Raw genomic sequence first — 21,996 nt, forward strand, 5'->3', positions numbered from 1 at the left:
CCACTGTGTACTAAGCGTGTGGGCTCCCCACCACTGTGTACTAAGTGTGGGTTCCCCACCACTGTGTACTAAGAGTGTGGGTTCCCCACCACTGTGTACTAAGAGTGTGGGCTCCCCACCACTGTGTACTAAGAGTGTGGGTTCCCCACCACAATGTCAGCACATTTTCTCAAAATCAAAACGTCTGATTACTTTTGCTGGCGTCATTTGAGAAAGTTATGAGGCGGATCACTAGCATAGCTGTGGGATGGATCACTAGCACCTGTGAGGTGGATCACTAGCATAGCTGTGAGGTGGATCACTAGCATAGCTGTGAGGTAGATCACTGCCACAGCTGTGAGGTGGATCACTAGCACAGCTGTGAGGTGGATCACTAGCACAGCTGTGAGGTGGATCACTAGCACAGCTGTGAGGTGGATCACTAGCACAGCTGTGAGGTGGATCATCTGTTCTTGACAAGTTTCTCTTCCACCTTCATTCTTCATTTACATCACCGTTTTTTCCTCTGTCGTCACTGCTCGCCCTACTTTTTTTCCCTCTAGTCCCCTCTCCCTCTCCCCTTTTATCACACCTTCTCCCTCCATCCCTTCTCAGTTTCCCACTCCTTTCTCCCTCTGTTTTGCATGCCTTTTCTTCCCTTCCCCTTACTTCATCCCTACCTCATCCTCCTCCCAGCTTCCCGTCCCTCACCCCTCCCTCGCCCTCCAGGAGCGGCTGACAGACAAGGCATCGTGTTTAATTTGCATAGTTCATTTCGCAGTTGCAAATGAACTAGAGAGTGGGAATCACATGTGGAAAATTTCTAATCAAACCTGCAGAGGCGGATGACATGGTGGCTTCCTCTACGCTCCTTCCTTTCCTTACACTTTTATATTCCTACTTTCCCTTCATTTACACTCTTCCCCTTCCCTTCTTCCCTCTATTCCACTTCCTCTGTTATCCCTACCTTCCTTTTACCAATACTCCTCCCTTGCTCATCTCCTTCATTCTGTATCGGTTCCCTTCCCTCCCCTTCCTCTTTCAAACCTTGCTCTACTTTCTGTTTGTCATATTTGAACATAGGGTTCTACAGAGGCTAGGATAAACTACCAAGTAGAACTTGCCCGTAAGGTCTGCCAGATGTTAGCGTGGAGTTGTAGCAGACATCCTCTTGACCTAGATTCCATGGTGAATGTAGCACACAGGTTTGAGGACGCAGGATTTTATACAAAGAGCCATTGGAAGGTGAGGTGCAGTTGTTGAAGACATGTGGGCGGGGCTCACTAGTGGAAGTACGCCACGCTCATAAAGTGGGTCAGAAATTACCAATGGAATTGTAGAAGTTATCATCTATACCAAGATTCCACGGTGTTCATGTGTCAGACAGGTATTAGATCCAAAGTACACAGTAATGACAAGTTGATGAATAAGACATATGTGCAACACCTGCGTCTCCTTATTGGAGAGACGTTTCACCTGCGCCCACAGGTTTTTATCAATAAAATACAGAAGCAAGAGGACAAAGACCCTTATGCGGGAGTCAGTGAAAGAACTGATGAGTTTTCAGACTTTTGAATACATTATCACAAATGTTTTAACATCCATGACCTGCAGAGACAGGTCATCGAAGTTGAACCGACAATCCAGCATACACCTAAAGAGGAGACCAATACGAGTACCATTCTTTGATAGCCTAATTCACAGTTTTTTCCCTGTTGCATCTATAGCCCAAGTTTCTAAACAAGGAATGCTCCTACATACAATAAACTTACACCCAGTTGCACTTTCCTTCCTTCTTTATCAAAGGCTTATTAACTTAAACTCTGAGCACTGACACCACTTTGAGCAAGGTTATTCTTAACAGCCAAATTGCCCTGAATATCTCCATAGGACTCCCACAAGGCAGAATCTAAGCCGCCTTAGCCACCAGCACATCCATTAACCCTTCATCAGGCAAGGGGTCCGAAAATTTGAAATTCGAACTGAGCTCCCTATGGTGGATAGAGTAACTCAATACAAGTTCAATGATCCCATATAAATTGATTTCTGATGGTTAGTTTTCGAGCAATTGCTAATCTCCGGAGACCGAAAATATCCGGCTGCGCCCGACAAAGTGATTAAAAAATTTTATGTTGCAAAACTTGCAATTGTTAATAAAACACACCAAAACAATTTTTTAAATTTAATATACAAACAGACAATATAAAAAACATAAATGAAACTTGAATCAAAACATTTTTTAATTGTTACAAAAATATAAAAAGGAAGCAAATCTCAACAATGACAAATTGCAAAGGGATGCAACTTTCAGTCCCTATATTCCTGAGATTCATTTGGATGACCAATTATTCTATATTGCTAATTGATGGTATGGTAGTCGCTGAAGCAATTTCTATCACTCTTTATCCAGATTTACTTTGCATACAGAACACTGGAATGAGGATGTGACCAATTTCTTCGAGTGGCTGCAATAGTTGCAATCGTAATACCTTACTTTTTCTTCACTAATTTCTGTTTTTTGGCTGGCCTTTCTTCCTCCTCATCATCACTTGACACCTGTGCATCCGGTGGCAAGTATTCATCACCACTATCCAGCAATTCTGGTTCATCTACCTCTGCTTCTGAGTCACTCTCTTCAGAAACGCAGTCATACCTCGACCTGCTGGTGGACTGCTCCCCATAAAACAACTTCTCATTGATCTGGAAGGACAATAGAAACCTCCTGTATAGATCCAGACCACTACAGAGTTCATATATGCAATTGAAATTTTTTTATAAATATTTATTTGACTAAAATTGGACATTCCCGGAAACTCGGGCAAGACCGAAATAATTCGGTATAAAATGCTTGCACTTTTTTCAACTGCATGCTACACTCATATTATGCTTCACACGGACTTTAGGTATATATCAAAATATGCCTAAACTATTCATGTAAGCACTAAACACAACAATCAGTACTTACCGACATTGTAGAATGTATAATCCAAGAGTAGATTAGTAAGGGTGGAGGGAAAAATGGGTGTGTGGGCAGAGCCAAGCCACCAGTGTTTATATTTTGATCTCTCAACCAATGGGAAGGCGGCAGAAGCGAACTGTACTTAGCTGAAGAGACTCAGGGAAGGCTTGTGATTGGTTGGAACTAAAGAACGGGAAGCTGGCCGCGCGGGGCACGGAGTAGGACACGCCCCCAAAACACGTAATGAATACCGAATTATTTCGGCCCACCCCGATAAAGGGTCAACAGTGAACATCAAACCAGTCAATGCAGGGGGTTTACATTATTTTATGAGGAGGCTGTGATAAGGTATACGTCTGTATAAACATGTCTACCCATGCAGAGGTAACAACCTGAACAATGTGTACACACCGGACCACCACCAGCCGCTTCTTGAAATGGAATGATGTCTGCTTAGTGATTAAGATACCATAGGTCCACAGATGAAAATGCCCTGACGTGGAATTGATCATCGCTTCAAATATTGTTATATAAAACAAAGGCAGCTTCATCTCTAAAATATTAGCAGGAATCCCCTTTACAACAACAGACCGTGCGGTCACTTCAATCACATTTACTACTACTACAGAGTCCTTGATATTACACCGTCTCGTGCACCTCACTTTGTTCCTTTTAACGTGTGCGTTTTTGTAATGCTTGATTTAGCTCCTGGCGGACGAAACGTACACAGAAATGGCACATTAGTTGCTCTTGTCTTCATTTACTTAACATATTGCCGATGCTTTGAGCAATGATTATACTGTTTCAGTATTGGTTATGTTTTGCCTCTGCATTCCCTCACCAGTCATTGGATGTTGACAAATGCTTCTGAACATCAGTAACGAAGAGAGATATAATGAAATAATCGTTTAAATGTGACTACGGATGCCTGTGCACTGTCGTCCCTATACTGTCAGTATTCAGCGAGGGTATATAGGACGGGGATAACGAACAGTAGCATTACACACAAGACCGTGAAGATTTCGTTATAGCAAGGTGGAACTTGTCAATAAAAGAGACTCTTTAGAGCGAGCTTTTATTGGAGCAACGTTTAGTTCTAGAGGTTTATCAAACTGCCCCAATAAAGACTGCCACCCAAGGCTTTCCTTCATTATTATTGGCAGTACTTTCTGGGTTGGAATTACATCTACCTCATAGCAGCGTAAGCGGCTTTTTCAGAAGTAGTTTGTGTTTACGTGCATCACCTCTTCTAAAGCTAAGAGGAGCCACCTTTTACTTCAATGATCACTACTTCACAGTTAGACTGTGCCGAAGAGCCATGTATGTTATGAAGAAATGTTCTGGTGGTGGCACTTGTTTATCCAGTACTCACCCAATTGTGAATAAGACAGGTGCAGCACCTGGGGATCTATATTCTAAAGACGTTTCCCCAGAGTGTGGAATAATCAATTCATACAGAGGCTACTTGAAGGTTCTGAAACTGGAGACAGTAGAAGACGAAGTTATTAGTCCCTCAGCCCAGATGAAGGTGTTCATCACCGTAGTGAACACCATCTAGGTATTCTAAACCATTTCTTCTACTCACCCATTTCTGTTTGCAGTTGAGTTTCTGATTCAGAAATTGGCTCTTAAGACTACTTTCACCGGCATTCTTAGTTTCTGACCACTTAGCTTAATCATACCTACACTCTAAGATGTGTATTAAATATTGAATTCATGCATTTTGAGAATAACGATGTATTTCTTATTGTGTTTGCGCCTTCAGCTTGCAGCCTGTTTTCTCATGCTCATGGTGTTCTTATGTAAAGTAAAAGGACACAAGTGCAACTAATGTGACATTTTATTGTGGCAACGTTTCGCTCTCCAGGAGCTTTATCAAGCCATTACAAACAATACATGATAAAGCTCCTGGAGAGCGAAACGTTGCCACAATAAAATGTCACATTAGTTGCACTTGTGTCCTTTTACTTTACATATTGTCGGTAATTCTACCAACTTTATTACATGGTTTTCTTATTTTAAATAGTCATTTCCTATCTGGCTTATCATTTTCTTTTAAAATGTATGTAGCAGTCACATATCTCTTGGTACCCCTCTCCGCTAAGGTCGTCAGGTTCATTTCCTACAGCCTCTCTGGGATTAGTTTGGTTGCAAACTTTGTAACCTTCTCGAACTTCTCCAGGTATGCTTGACAAGGTGGAACAGATCTTTTGTAAAGTTCTTCGTGAATCTGCTAAGTCCTTTTAATCTTAAATGTTATCCTCTGTTATCGCCCCTCCTTCTTCCTTCAGCATTATCACTTGCTTCTTTACAGTTTTTATCACTATCATGGTGAAGGAAGTCTCTGCTCGATGCTTAGTGTTCGCACCACTGCTTACATCCTCAGAATTCTTGATGCCTTTGTGATGTTCTCATTCTCATATATTCTCTCTCACAACTCGACAAGTGCCTTTGACAACTGGTAACTGACTGTGGATATAAAACTTTTCCCATTTTCTCCGCAACACTGTATGTGAACCCCATCCTGTAGGAGTACTTTAGATATCAATCTTTCTCCTTCCCTCACAACACTGTGATTATGAGACTCTTCCTTCCCTCACAACACTGTGATTATGAGACTCTTCCTTCCCTCACAACACTGTGACTTTGAGACTCTTCCTTCCCTCACAACACTGTGACTTTGAGACTTCCTTCCCTCACAACACTAACTGTGAGACTCTTCCTTCCCTCACAACACTGTGACTGTGAGACTCTTCCCTCACAACACTGACTGAGACTCTTCCTTCCCTCACAACACTGTGACTGTGAAATTCTTCCTTCCCTCACAACACTGTGATTATGAGACTCTTCCTTCCCTCACAACACTGTGACTGTGAGACTCTTCCTTCCCTCACAACACTGTGACTGTGAGACTCTTCCTTCCCTCACAACACTGTGACTGTGAAATTCTTCCTTCCCTCACAACACTGTGATTATGAGCCTTCTCTCCCCCCCCCTCCACACACACGATTTGGTTCTAATTTAGAGGTGTAATTATTACATACTATATTTTTACTCACAGTGAGTCAGTTTACGTTTTTCCATTTTCTTTGTGAGACCAGATATTCGTACAGGTTATTATATATGTATTACACACTAGTAACATTTGTTAGGTTTTCTTTGATGTCTGTACATGTACCTTCCAACATTTTGTATTGTTTGGGGCCTGTGATTCACTCAACGGAGTGGAGTTGGAACCCACGGCAAGTCATTGCTAAATTAGCAGGCCAGTGTGTTGTCAACTGTACCATGCCGGCCTTAAAAGATTCTTACAACTACTCAGCTCATATAAAGTCACACATTGCCAAAGTAGATTCCTGAAGCGCTACTCTCCTGATAATGTCGACAATAGGTGACTCACTAGATCTAGATCATCCTCACAACTCTGCGTGCTTGCAAGTTAAAATATTCACTGAATCATATTGGCCTATGTTTTATACAAATGAATTCAGCTAACAGGAACGCACGTGATGGAAACCGGAAGCAATATGAGAAAGAAATGTATCAAAATGCGTCAGCACGTCTGTATACACATACACCAAACCATACGCCCATGTACTTGAACGCGCGCGCGCGCGCGCAGTATGTATACATACATACGCCTCCTCCGGCAACGGGAGACGAAATCGTAGCAAATTGAAATTCGGAAGACGCGCAATCAGCTGTATCAACAAATCCTGATGATCGGCCGCCGGCTATGGACTCGTTATCAAATGTTGCTTTGAAGATTACTGAGTGGATCCTCGCCCTGGGCCCTTCCCTGCCTCTTGTTCCTTCACTGCTGTGTCCTCGTGGTCCGTCATTACTGAGTCCTCGAGTTCCATCACTGCTGGGTTCTCGTGGTCCGTCACTGCTGTGTCCTCGTGGTCCGTCACTGCTGTGTCCTTGTGTTCAGTTCTTTTCTGGGTCCACTGGATCGCCTTGTTCAATTCATCACTGCTGGGTCCTCGTTTTCCATCTTGAACTTACTGCAATGCAGTTCAAGACATGGGAAGATGATCTAGATTTTTAGATTTTGCAGACGAAATGGTTATGGTGCACCTCATATCTGTCCTATGGATGGTAAAATACTTAAAATACCTTGGAACTAGACCTTAAAGATGTAACAAGAGTACGTTTACGAATATATTATTTACATGGTTGCCATTATTTATCTGTTACAAGCTAATTTAGCATATTTAATCAAAATTTCTAGCGACTTATTTTCAGTAAAATAATCCTATAGATTAGTTTACTATTATATTCACAAGGAAGCACCAAAAGTGAATGGGTTATATTGCGCTAATTGGGGAGGTGGGAGGGTTGGGTCTCTCTCTCTCTCTCGTGTGATACACTTCACCTGGTCCGCCACATACTCCCCTCTTCGTTCTTAATTATACAACCTTCAATAACATTTCGTTTTGGGATTCGGTTGGCGAGTCGAGTAAAATGTTAAAAACTAATCTGCCTTTGATGTTGGTACCATGTTGCTCCCCACGCACCCCCCTCTTCCCTACATACTTCCCACCCATTCCCTTCCCTCATCCTCCTTCCCTCTCTCCCTACATTCCTCCCCAACCTGCCTTCATCTGTGCAGTCATAACCCTCCCTCCTTACCTCCCTCACTCTCTTCCTGTTTACTTAATCCACTTATTAACTATTTTTTTTTTGGGGGGGGGGGGTCACCCTTCCTCTGTGGGAGACGGCCAGTGTGTTAATAATAATAATATATTTACTTCTATAAGTACATGTACAAGGTATACAGTCCTAGCTAACATCAGTGACATACTACTATACAGAAAGCCGGTTATGCTGAGCATTTCCCACAGATTAGGTCAGTTTTGTCCCAGGATGCGACCCACTCCAGTTAACTAACATTCAAGTACCTATTTTATGGATGGGTGAACATTGGACAGAAGGTGTCTTAAGGAAACACGTCCTAAGGTTTCCAGCTGTACCGGGATCGACCCCTGGACCTCAGTGTGTGAGCTGAGTGCGTTACCAATCGAGCCAAACTTCTTCCTGAAATGATCAAACCATCCCTTCCTGGCATTAAATTCTCCAGCTTTAGATCCTCCGTCTTCCTTTTGCTCGAAGGTGCCATACAATAACTTCGTTTTTTCTTGAATCATATTAGAGTCTATAGGTATGTCTTATAGCAATTCTGCACCCACATGAGGCCTGGTCACAGACCGGACCGCGGGGGCGTTGACCCTCTCCAGGTATACATCGCTTCTCATACCTTCCTTCCCTCTCTACATCCTTTCTTCTCCCTCTCTACATCCCTCCCTCCACTCCCTACATTCCTCTTTTTCCCTTCCTGTATCCTTTTTTCCGTTCCCTATATTCAGTCTCATCCGTTCCCTATATTCCTTCTCCCTACATCTTTTCTACCCCTCCCTATATCCCCCTTTCCCTTTTGTAAGGTGTTTCTATGCACGTACTTTCTGCTCCCTCCCTTCCTCTCAATTATTTTTCCCGTCGCCTTCTTTCTCATTCCCTCCGTCTTTGGACCACACCATTTTTTACTTTCGTTCTATTCTTTTTTCCTTCGTGGCTCTTGCAAAGGCCTTCCTAACCTCTCTCCTCTCTGGTTTCTCTCGTTTGTATACTTTTCGTTACTCTCTCCTACTTCCTCCCATGCTATACATCTTTTCCTCTTCTTCCACCTCTTCATTCAGCTCCTCTGTATCATCTTCCTCCACATTTCTCCTCATTCTTGCCTCTTCCTTCCGTGCCTTGTCTCTGCTCCCCGCCTCAGGAGGTATTGGTTGAGGGTGGAAATAGAGTGATGGAATTATTGTAATGTAAATCAGACTCATTCTTCTCCTAGATTAACATCCGCTGGTCGCAGTGTCCGTGCTGGTGGATTTTCCTTCTGTATGCAGATGAGTGTTTGGTCGTCTGATCAGGTGTTTGTTCAATTAGGGTCTCACCTCGGTGGCCCACTGTGTGTGTGTGTGTGTGTGTGTGTGTGTGTGTGTGTGTGCGCGCGCGCTCACGTATGTATTCGCTTACTCTTTGCAGGAGTCAGTTTATCGCTGCTGGCTCGGCCTTTTAACTACTGTCGACAGACCTAACCGATTCTTGGCCTCCAGAACCCGATCATACCTGCTATTAAAACTGTGTATAGTATCCCTGTTGTTAATTTGTCTCCTGGCTCTCTTTGTCCCTCTCAGACAACCTGTTCCTATTGCGTTTAGTTCCTCAAGTATTTTTATATCACAAGTCCGTTGTGTTCTAAGCTTCGTCGACTGGCATTATTAGTGTCAGACATCCATTACTTTCACGTTTTATTTACCTCTGTTCCTAATTTTCTCTTTTTTTTTAAGCGTTCGTATACGTGTCTTGGCTCTCATATTTCATTCAACCTATGCCTGTCAATTCGTCTTAATAATCCTGATTCAGAAGCTGCATGCAGCATTGACTGGCTCTGAATCCTGGTACAGCAGTCCGGTTACTAGAAATTATGGCGGTCTGCTGGCCGGAGATTTAGAGTGCATGTAGCCTTCTCAAGAACGACATTACGGACAAATTTGACAGACTTGCTGGTAACAAGATGGATCAGTCATCTGCAGTAGTGGGGGATGAAGAGGAAGCTGGTAGCAAGCTGTTTGGGACTAGTGATGGTGGCGGCTTGTTAGTACAGCTGTAGATGACATAGCAAGAGTATATACACCGATGATATAATATATATATATATATATATATATATATATATATATATATATATATATATATATATATATATATATATATAATTGTCGTGCCGAATAAGTAAAACTTGCGAGTTTGGCTTAAATAGCAACGCTCTTCTTGCCATATAAGGGAAGCGAAAATTTGTGTATATAGTAATTTCGCAAAAATAATTCCGAACCTAACTAAAAAAAATATATTTCATTGTTTTTGTTTAATATATGGTTAGGTAAGTTTTTTAAGGTTCCTTTGGTACAAAATTTTTTATTTTTACAGTAACATAAATGAAGAAAATATATCTTTAAACGTATAAGAGAAAATTTTACTATGGACTTAATTTTAAATGAGTTCTTGCTATTTGACCAGTTTTACCTATTCAGCACTACATATATATATATATATATATATATATATATATATATATATATATATATATATATATATATATATATATATATATATATATATATATTACACACATTATATATATATATATATATATATATATATATATATATATATATATATATATATATATATATATATATATTACACACACACACACACACACACACACACACACACACACATACACACATACACACATACACATACACACACACACAAACACACACATACACACACACAAACACAAACACACACATACACATACACACACACACACAAACACACACACACACAAACACACACTCCAGCAGAGCAAAGTTGCTGGTTATGGGGGATTTCAACCACAGGGAGATTGGGAAAACCTGGAGCCACATGGGGGTCCCGAAACATGGAGAGCCAAGATGTTGGACGTGGTGCTGGAAAACCTCATGCACCAACATGTTAAGGACACTACCAGAGTGAGAAGGGAGGATGAACCAGCAAGATTGGACCTTGTATTCACCCTGGGCAGCTCAGACATTGAGGACATCAAGTATGAGAGTCCCCTAGGAGCTAGCGACCACGTGGTTCTGTGCTTTGAATACATAGTAGAGCTGCAAGTGGAGAGAATAACAGGAGTTAAATGGGAAAAGCCTGACTATAAAAGAGGGGACTACATAGGGTTGAAGAACTTCCTGCGGGAGGTCCAGTGGGACAGAGAACTGGCAGGAAAGCCAGTAAATGAAATGATGGAATATGTAACAACAAAATGCAAGGAGGCAGTGGAAAGGTTTATTCCCAAGGGCAACAGTAACAACGGGAAGACCAGAACGAGCCCCTGGTTTACCCGACGGTGTAAGGAGGCAAAAACAAAGTGCAATAGAGAATGGAAAAAGTACAGAAGGCAGAGAACACACGAAAATAGGGAGATCAGTCGCAGAGCCAGGAATGAGTATGCACAGGTAAGGAGGGAGGCCCAGCGACAGTATGAAAATGACATAGCATCGAGAATCAAGACTGACCCAAAACTGTTGTATAGCCACATCAGGAGGAAGACAACAGTCAAAGACCAGGTGATCAGATTAAGGACAGAAGGTGGAGAACTCACAAGAAATGATCAGGAGGTATGTGAGGAGCTGAACAGGAGATTTAAGGAAGTTTTTACAGTAGAGACAGGAAGGGCTGTGGGAAGACAGCACAGAAGGGAACATCAAGAGGGAATATACCAACAAGTGTTGGATGACATACGAACAACTGAGGAGGAGGTGAAGAAGCTCCTAAGTGACCTTGACACCTCAAAGGCGATGGGACCGGACAACATCTCCCCATGGGTCCTTAGAGAAGGAGCAGAGATGCTGTGCGTGCCTCTAACCACAATCTTCAACACATCCCTTGAAACTGGGCAACTACCTGAGAAATGGAAGACAGCTAATGTAGTCCCCATATTTAAGAAAGGAAACAGAAACGAGGCGCTAAACTACAGACCTGTGTCTCTGACGTGTATTGTGTGCAAAGTCATGGAGAAGATTATCAGGAGGAGAGTGGTCGAACACCTGGAAAGGAACAAGATTATAAATGAAAACCAGCATGGGTTCATGGAAGGCAAATCTTGTATCACAAACCTCCTGGAGTTTAATGACAAGGTAACAGAAGTAAGACACGAGAGAGAGGGGTGGGTAGATTGCGTTTTCCTAGACTGCAGGAAGGCCTTTGGCACAGTTCCCCCACAAGAGATTAGTGCAGAAGCTGGAGGATCAGGCGCATGTAACAGGGAGGGCACTGCAATGGATCAGGGAATACCTGACAGGGAGGCAGCAACGAGTCGTGGTACGTGAAGAGGTATCACAGTGGGCGCCTGTGACGAGCGGGGTCCCACAGGGGTCAGTTCTAGGACCAGTGCTATTTTTTATATATGTGAACGACATGATGGAAGGAATAGACTCTGAAGTGTCCCTATTCACAGATGATGTGAAGTTGATGAGAAGAATTAAATCGGATGAGGATGAGGCAGGACTGCAAAGAGACCTGGACAGGCTGGACATGTGGTCCAGTAACTGGTTTCTCGAATTCAATCCAGCCAAATGCAAAGTCATGAAGATTGGGGAGGGGCAAAGAAGACCGCAGACAGAGTATAGGCTAGGTGGACAAAGACTACAGACCTCACTCAGGGAGAAAGACATTGGGGTGAGCATAACACCGAGCACACCACCGGAGGCACACATTAACCAAATAACTGCTGCAGCATACAGGCGCCTGGCAAACCTGAGAATAGCGTTCCGATACCTTAATAAGGAATCGTTCAAGACACTGTACACTGTGTATCTTAGGCCCATACTGGAGTATGCAGCACCAGTCTGGAACCCACACCTGGTCAAGCACGTCAAGAAGTTAGAGAAAGTACAAAGGTTTGCAACAAGGCTAGTCCCAGAGCTCAGGGGAATGTCGTACGAGGAAAGGTTGAGGGAGATCGGACTGACGACACTGGTGGACAGAAGGGTCAGGGGAGACATGATAACGACATACAAGATACTGCGGGGAATAGACAAGGTGGACAGAGATAGGATGTTCCAGAGAGGGGACACAGGGACAAGGGGTCACAACTGGAAGCTGAAGACTCAGACGAGTCACAGGGACGTTAGGAAGTATTTCTTCAGTCATAGAGTTGTCAGGAAGTGGAATAGCCTAGCAAGTGAAGTAGTGGAGGCAGGAACCATACATAGTTTTAAGAAGAGGTATGATACAGCTCAGGAAGCAGAGAGACGACCTAGTAGCGATCAGTGAAGAGGCGGGGCCAGGAGCTGAGTCTCGACCCCTGCAACCACAATTAGGTGAGTACAATTAGGTGAGTACACACACACACACACACACACACACACACACACACAAACACACACCACAGAACAGCAGGAGGCCAAGGCAAGAGTACGACGAGAGCAATAGAGCGATGGTTGACACACTGGCTAGAGTGGCCAGAAGAGCTCATGCATGCAGGGCAAAGCTCCTGATCATGGGTGACTTTAACCACAAGGAGATCGATTGGGAGAACTTGGACCCGCATGAGGGCCAAGATACATGGAGGGCTAAGATGATGGAGGTGGTACTGGAAAGCTTCATGTACCAACATGTAAGGGACACTACAAGAGAGAGAGGAGAGGATGAACCAGCAAGGCTGGACTTAGTATTCACCTTGAGTAGTGCAGATATCGAGGACATCACATATGAAAGACCCCTTGGGGCCAGTGACCATGTGGTTTTAAGCTTCGAATACACAGTAGAGCTACAAGTGGAGGGAGAAGCAGGAAGGCCAGGAAGAATGAAGGCAAACTACAAGAAAGGGGACTACACAGGAATGAGGAACTTCCTGAACGGGGTTCAGTGGGACAGAGAACTGGCAGGGAAGCCAGTTAATGAGATGATGGAATATGTAGCAACAAAATGCAAGGAGGCTGAGGAGAGGTTTGTACCCAAGGGTAACAGGAATAATGAAAAAGCCAGGATGAGCCCATGGTTTACCCAAAGGTGCAGGGAGGCAAAAACCAAGTGTGCTAGGGAATGGAAGAAATATAGAAGGCAAAGGACCCAGGAGAATAAGGAGAGCAGTCGTAGAGCCAGAAACGAATATGCACAGATAAGAAGGGAGGCCCAAAGACAATATGAAAATGACATAGCAGCGAAAGCCAAATCTGACCTGAAACTATTGTACAACCACATCAGGAGGAAAACAACAGTCAAGGACCAGGTAATCAGGCTAAGGAAGGAAGGAGGAGAGACAACAAGAAATGACCATGAAGTATGTGAGGAACTCAACAAGAGATTCAAAGAAGTGTTCACAGAGGAGACAGAAGGGGCTCCAGAAAGACGGAGAGGTGGGGCACACCACCATGTGCTGGACACAGTGCACACAACCGAGGAAGAAGTGAAGAGGCTTCTGAGTGAGCTAGATACCTCAAAGGCAATGGGGCCAGATAACATCTCCCCATGGGTATTGAGAGAGGGAGCAGAGGCGCTATGTGTACCCCTAACAACAATATTCAATACATCTATCGAAACAGGGAGATTGCCTTAGGCATGGAAGACAGCAAATGTAGTCCCAATCTTTAAAAAAGGAGACAGACATGAAGCATTAAACTACAGACCAGTGTCACTGACATGTATAGTATGCAAAATCATGGAGAAGATTATCAGGAGAAGAGTGGTGGAACACCTAGAAAGGAACGATCTCATCAACAGCAGCCAACATGGTTTCAGGGACGGGAAATCCTGTGTCACAAACCTACTGGAGTTCTATGACATGGTGACAGCAGTAAGACAAGAGAGAGAGGGGTGCGTGGATTGCATATTCTTGGACTGCAAGAAGACGTTTGACACAGTTCCACACAAGAGATTGGTGCAAAAACTGGAGGACCAAGCAGGGATAACAGGGAAGGCACTACAATGGATCAGGGAATACTTGTCAGGAAGACAGCAGCGAGTCATGGTACGTGGCGAGGTGTCAGAGTGGGCACCTGTGAACAGCGGGGTCCCGCAGGGGTCAGTCCTAGGACCAGTGCTGTTTCTGGTATTTGTGAACGACATGACGGAAGGGATAGACTATGAGGTGTCCCTGTTTGCAGATGACGTGAAGTTGATGAGAAGAATTCACTCGATCGAAGACCAGGCAGAACTACAAAGGGATCTGGACAGGCTGCAGACCTGGTCCAGCAATTGGCTCCTTGAGTTCAATCCCACCAAGTGCAAAGTCATGAAGATTGGGGAAGGGCAAAGAAGACCGCAGACGGAGTACAGTCTAGGGGGCCAGAGACTACAAACCTCACTCAAGGAAAAAGATCTTGGGGTGAGTATAACACCAGGCACATCTCCTGAAGCGCACATCAACCAAATAACTGCTGCAGCATATGGGCGCCTAGCAAACCTCAGAACAGCATTCCGACATCTTAATAAGGAATCATTCAGGACCCTGTACACCGTGTACGTTAGGCCCATATTGGAGTATGCGGCACCAGTTTGGAACCCACACCTAGCCAAGCACGTAAAGAAACTAGAGAAAGTGCAAAGGTTTGCAACAAGACTAGTCCCAGAGCTAAGAGGTATGTCCTACGAGGAGAGGTTAAGGGAAATCAACCTGACGACACTGGAGGACAGGAGAGATAGGGGGGACATGATAACGACATACAAAATACTGAGAGGAATTGACAAGGTGGACAAAGACAGGATGTTCCAGAGATTGGACACAGTAACAAGGGGACACAGTTGGAAGTTGAAGACGCAGATGAATCACAGGGATGTTAGGAAGTATTTCTTCAGCCACAGAGTAGTCAGTAAGTGGAATAGTTTGGGAAGCGATGTAGTGGAGGCAAGATCCATACATAGCTTTAAGCAGAGGTATGATAAAGCTCACGGCTCAGGGAGAGTGATCTAGTAGCGATCAGTGAAGAGGCGGGGCCAGGAGCTCGGACTCGACCCCCGCAACCTCAGCTAGGTGAGTACAACTAGGTGAGCACACACACACACACACACACACACACACACACACACACACACACACACACACACACACACACACACACACACACACGAGTACAAATTAACTTTAATCGCTACTTTAGGGATTAAAATATTCTTGATGGTGTACAAATGAAGTGTGACCTTGGAGATGTTACAGCCTCTAACATGGAGAGTTGACCAGAGGGCTACACAACGTTGACACCTAGCAAAGTGACTCAGAGAAGGAAACATTCATTACTTACTCTCACTGCCTTGCCAGAAGATCACACATATCGCATTCTGTCTAAATCATCCGAAGACTTGTAAATGTCGCAGTCTGTGAACGTAACTTTAACAAACACGACTATATATGACTACTTATTCTCTATTTAAAAAATTCTTCAGCAGATTTTTTATATATACATTATAAAGGTTTTTTTTTTGTTCGAGCCTAAATGCTGACGCCCCTTTGTGCTGAGCGCATATATCGTCCAGTGTGATGAGCACTTCACCTCTGCTCACCTCATAACTACATTATTGAGAAGGCATCCACCCTCACTACAGCAAACACAACTTTCTCAAACTTTACAAATTAGTCAAAATTGGCGGGCATCACTGCCCTCCCCAACAAGCTAGGAGACCAACACCGCCCTCCCAAACAAGCTAGACAATCCCGGTTATTAAATCACCCATTATTATGGGCTGTTTTCTCCAGAGAGAAAAATATTTAAGTTTTCCCCGCCGGCACATTTGCATTTGTGAAGACACTTATGGGCAGCCGAGTGCATTTGCAGGTAATTATATGATTGGCTTACACACCTACAAGTTAGCAAGATTTCTCCTACAATATCTTCAGAGTTTGTGTGTGCAGAAGGTGAAGGAAAGACGAAAGGATGGAAAGAGAGAGAGAGGGAGAGGGGGGGGGGTGGAAGATGAGAGATCGGAGGGAAAAGGTTAAGGCAAAGGAAGGGGGATGTGTCATCATTATATTCTGGTGTGTGTACAGATCCCTATGTGTAGCTACGTTCAATGACTTACAGGACCCAGGAGAGACAGGAGGAGCTAAAAGCGATTAGTGAAATTGAAAGAAATTCGGAATATTTCTTTTCATATGCCAAAAACAAGGTAAATACCACATCTAGTATCGGGCCCTTACTCAGACAAGATGGAACTTACACAGATGACAACAGAGAAATGAGTGAGATACTGAAATCCCAGTACGACTCTGTGTTTAGCCATTCACTAATCAGTCTAAAGATCGACATTCCAAATTATTTTTTCATGAAGGAGCCTCAAAACTCCATTAGTGTATGCCAGATTTCCGACATTACCCTAACACCGATAGCCTTAGAGAAAGCGATTGACACATGCCCATGCACTCAGCCCCAGGCCCAGACTCGTGGAACTCTGTGTTTATTAAGAACTACAAGAAACCCCTCTCACAGGCCCTAAGTAATTATTAATAGAAGGAGCTTAGACATGGATGAAATTCTAGTCACTAAAAATAACGGATATAGCCCCACTCCATAAAGGTGGCAGCAAAGCATCAGCTAAGAAATATAGACCATTAGCTCTAACGTCCCACATCATAGAAATCTTTGAAAGAGTGCTAAGAAGCACGATTGCAAACCACTTGGACTCCCAAAACCTGAACAATCCAAGACAACATGGGTTCAGAGCAGGTCGCCCCTGCCTCTCGCAACTACTGGATCACTATGATATGGTCTTGGATGCACTGGAAGAAAAACAGATATAAACCAAGTTTTCCAATGGGCAACGGAAAACAATATGATGTTCAGTGAAGACAAATTCCAACTATGTTATGGAAAACTGGAGGAGATGATAATGTGAGGGACCTGAGAGTGGTAATGTCTGAGAATCACACTTTCAAGGATCATAACAGTGCCACGATCACAACTGCGAAGAAAATGATAGGATGGATAATGAGAACGTTCAAAACAAGAGATGCCAAGCCAGTGATGATCCTTCTCAAATTACTTTTTCTCTCTAGACTGGAATACTGCTGTACATTAACATCTCCGTTGAAAGCAGGTGAAATTGCAGAGCTAGAAAATGTACAGAGAACCTTTACTGCACATATAAGTTCCATCAAACACCTCAACTACTGGGAACTTTTGAAAGCACTTGATTTGTACTCGCTGGAACGCAGGCGAGAGATGTATCATAATCTGCACTTGAAAAATGCTAGAAGGAATGGTCCCGAAACTGCACACAGAAATCACTCCCTATGAAAGTAAAAGACTGGGCAAGCGGTGCAAAATACCCCCAATGAAAAGTAGGGGCGCCATTGGTACACTAAGAGAGAACACCATAAGTGTCCGGGGCCCAGGACTGTTCAACAGCCTCCCACCATGCATAAGGGAAATTACCAATAGGCCCCTGGCTGCCTTCAAGAGGGAGCTGGACAGATACTGCAAGTCGGTGCCGGATCAGCCGGGGTGTGGTTCATACGTTGGACTACGTGCGGCCAGCAGTAACAGCCTGGTTGATCAGGCCCTGATCCACCGGGAGGCCTGGTCGTGGACCGGGCTGCGGGGGCGTTGATCCTCGGAATGCCCTCCAGGTAGGTAGACGTGATATGTAAAGATCCATATCTATACTGATGTGTAAGGATATGCACGTGATGTGTCAAGATACAGCTCTGTACGTGATGTTCTTATCAACGTTCCCACTTGTGATTTACCATCTTCATCGTGTGATCCATCACCGTTGTTTTCCTTGAAACACTTGTGTACCGTCTCTCATCACAGGTACACCACCTGCGGAGTATCACAGGTGCACCACCTGTGGAACATCACAGGTGCACCATCTGCGGAGGCTTCAGACCCCAAGTTTATTGACTAGGCTGCCAGTGTTGTGAGAGGGGAAGTGTGTACTTGATTGCACTCCTGACAAATGCAGTGTGAGAAGATCGGACACGGAATACAAACTGATATGACGGAAGCTGCAGACAACGTACAGGAAATAAACATTAAATAAAGCATATCACCAGATATACATATTAACTGTGTAACTTCCGCAGCACATGCCAAGACTAGGTAACCTAAAAACTGGTTTCAGGAGTCTGAACAAGGATTTACTTGGAATATTATACACAACAACTTGAGGCTCAATTTGGAGTATGAGGCACCAGTATGAGCCTGCACCTCATTAAACCTGTAAGAAACTAAGTAAGATTTAAAGGTTCGTAACGAGACTTGTGCCAGAAATAATGGGAGAGACCACGAAGACAGATTTAAGAAACTGGAAAAGCTTGAAGCTAGAAGGGAGGACTGAGGGATAATATGATCATGATATACACAATACTCAGGGATCAGATTAGTTCAAACTGTTTCAGATGGCGAGGAGAGGAAGCCAGGAGACACACATGGCTGGTTCGTTAGGTAGTATTTTTGTCAGTCTCAGAGTATTAAATTGAGAGTTAGGAGGGGGCCACGAACTGTTAATTGACCCCTTCAAACACAAGAATGCATGTCGAGATACTGGGCTGGAGGGCTGCAGCGGGGGGGGGGGACCAACCTTCTCCACTCGGATATTGAGGATACTTTATGTGCATCACAGATCGGTCCAGCATAATTCTGCTGTGAATTATTCTTCCATGATAAATCTTAAAAAAATTGAGGATGTGCTGGGAAGGATGGGAGGAGGCCCGTGTGAAGTATTGTCTCTGGATAATTACCAGTTTGTGATAACTCATCTTTAAATCATTCCCTCTTGACTATATTAGTTTTTGTGAGGAGTTGTTGATTGATCTTGGAGTTGAAGACTTCCCTCTGATAGATTATTATGCCTCGCTTACTTTCCTATCCCCCAAGACAAAACAAATCTTAGGTACTTTTTTTTAAATGTATTTCGCATGTCAAGAATCCTGTGTACACTGTGTGCGTGTGTGTGTGTGCGTGTGTGTGTGTGTTTGTACTTTAGAGTAATCTGAAAAGTTTCGCCTCGCAGATATAGTCGTATATATCCTTGAAATTGTATATGAAGTTTGGTTTTTCTACATCGTCATCGAGGTCATTCAACCTCTCTACTACCCTGACACTTAATACTTGGGGAGCCTTGATGCTGGTGTTCAGTTGTTTGAAGAAACGTCAACTACCTTCCTCTTGGATCAATCCAGATTACCTTCCATTCCCCGGATTTAAACGCTGTCTTATTAATATTTTTCGTAGCCTCCATATAACATTCTTGTATATTTGGCTACCATCTGCGCCCCCTTATCACTGGACAATGAGAGCACTGTCTTTTTTACCCTGTCAATCGATTATATGCATATTTACGTTGTAATCCTGTTCCCGCTAGTCTTCCTCTTCAAATTTAGTTCCTTCAGTCTCTTCATTTCTCTGCTCTGGTTTTGTTAGTAACGTTTAGACGATGTTTGATCAGTTTGGGGCATCACAGTGGGGGTGCTTATTGCATTATGGACCTTACATTGTGTAAGGTGTCCTGAAAAAAGTTCCCGTCTGGGGGGTGTTCCGGTGGTCAACGCCCCAGCGGCCCAGTCCTTGACCAGGCCTCGCGGTGGATCAGGGCCTGATCAACCAGGCTGTTATTGCTGGTCGCACGTATTCCACCATATGAACCACAGCCCGGCTGATCGGGTACTGACTTCAGGTATCTGTCCAGCTCCCTCTTAAAGACAACCAGGGGTCTTTTGGTAATTCCCCTTATGCCTGGTGGGAGGCTGTTGAACAGTCTTGGGCCCCGGGCACTTATTGTGTTTTCTCTTAAATTAATGGTGCCCCTATTTTTCACTGGGGGGTATGTTATACAGTCTGCCCAATTCTTTTCTTTCGTAGGGCGTGATTTCTGTGTGTATATTTCGGACCAGTCCCTCTAGGATTTTCAAGGTGTAGATTCTCTCTCTCGCCTGCGCTCCAGTGACTACAAGTCAAATTACTCCAAGCGTTCCCAGTAATTAAGGTGTTTGACGGAACTTATATGTGCAGTAAAGGTTCTCTGTACATTTTCTAGATCTGCGATTTCACCTGCCTTGAATGTGTGTGTTAGTATAAAGCAATATTCCGGCCTAGAGTGAGCAAGTAATTTAAAAAGGATCATCATTGGTTTGGCATCCCTGGTTTTGAAGGTTCTCATTATCTATCCTATCATTTTCCTCGTACTTGTTTAGGTCTCTTGATATACACGAGATTTGTTAGTCTCGTGTATGCCACCAAGGATCATTTACGTATACTGACAACAATCGAGGGATCAGTACCGATTCTTTAGGGAAATGCACTTGCTCTACTTTTCTATCCTGACAACGCGTTGCTTGTATTATGGATATATATGTGTTGCTTGTTATGAATACATCAGTTTGTTACTTGTGTTATAGATGTGTCAGTTGTTGGTGTTCCCTAGGATAGTGTTGGCGCCACCATAGCTTGTGTTACTGGTGTATCAGGCAGCGAACACTTGTGTTGTTGTATTTGAGCTTAATTTTATTTCCGTGTGCGTAAAATTAAAACATTTTTTGCATGAGAAACAATTTTTTTTTTTTATAAATGGGCTTTATCGTTTATCTTGACTTCTCTATTCCGATTATGTTTAAGACTCGACTGTATTTTATCTGAAACTTTCACCTAAAACTATTCGCTTAATGTATTAAGACTTCATTATTAACTGCTTTCGTTTTTATCGTCCACAGGCGAACTCTGTTTTCCTGAGCATGTCGCTGTTCATCATGTGTCGACACACCAACATCACCGCCTCCCTCAAGAATAAAGAACACACCAAGCTGGCCTCAGTCAGGTGAGTTTAGCTTCCTTGTGTGAGCCCATCACGAAGGGAACAGCAAAAACTGGAGTTTTCGGACATAGGAGAGAAAGATTAAGATTGAAACAATGGGTGAGGAAAGTGGTAGGGAGGATGGATAAAACAATGTTACAGAAAATTGATACACAGAAGGACGAGGAGCTAACGTGAGGGAACGCTCGTTGTTATAAGTGTAAATGATCCGGGTAAAAAAAAAAAAATCTTGAAATGGAGATTTGGTGATGTTCCAAAAAGAGGAAGGTGAGCGGAAGTGAAGTAGCCAGGGAAGGCGGTGGATGGTTGCATCTGCACAAGAACCTGGAAGTCTGAGCTAATGTTCTAAATGAGAGAAACACTTTACCTGTAGGGGTCTTATAACCGAGAAATGGGAAGTAACAAGGGAAGGTAACTCCAGTTCCTGGGCTCAAGAGCCTTTCACCGTTACAAGGGAGCAAGTCAACAGTGTTTATGCCTTTTCTCTAGTCTAAACAACACTACAGTGTAGGTTGTGTTGATTAATGACAACACTGATTGTATACTAAGTTTTAGATCTTGAGATCTCGCCTTTTATTTAATATTTTGCTTTTCATAGCATATTTTAATTTATTTTTAATTTCATAACTTTCTAAATATTTTTGCTAACATTGCTAGTTTAGATGATCTTCAGTTTCATATAATTTACTTATTTAAAATATCCT

General features: G+C 43.4%; 1 protein-coding gene across 4 annotated transcripts in view; it reads left to right on the forward strand.

Annotated features, from left to right (window-relative positions):
• Positions 1–21,996, forward strand: part of LOC128698575 (adhesion G protein-coupled receptor L3-like) — a 186,742-nt gene that overhangs the window by 104,249 nt on the left and 60,497 nt on the right. For all 4 annotated transcript variants that reach the window (XM_070084942.1, XM_070084940.1, XM_070084941.1 and 1 more), the window contains exon 8: positions 21,192–21,295. In XM_070084942.1, the coding sequence (XP_069941043.1) occupies positions 21,192–21,295 (104 nt within the window). The remainder of the gene's footprint in view (positions 1–21,191; positions 21,296–21,996) is intronic.

This window comes from Cherax quadricarinatus, chromosome 14 (assembly GCF_038502225.1).
Source record: "Cherax quadricarinatus isolate ZL_2023a chromosome 14, ASM3850222v1, whole genome shotgun sequence".
NCBI lineage: Eukaryota > Metazoa > Arthropoda > Malacostraca > Decapoda > Parastacidae > Cherax > Cherax quadricarinatus.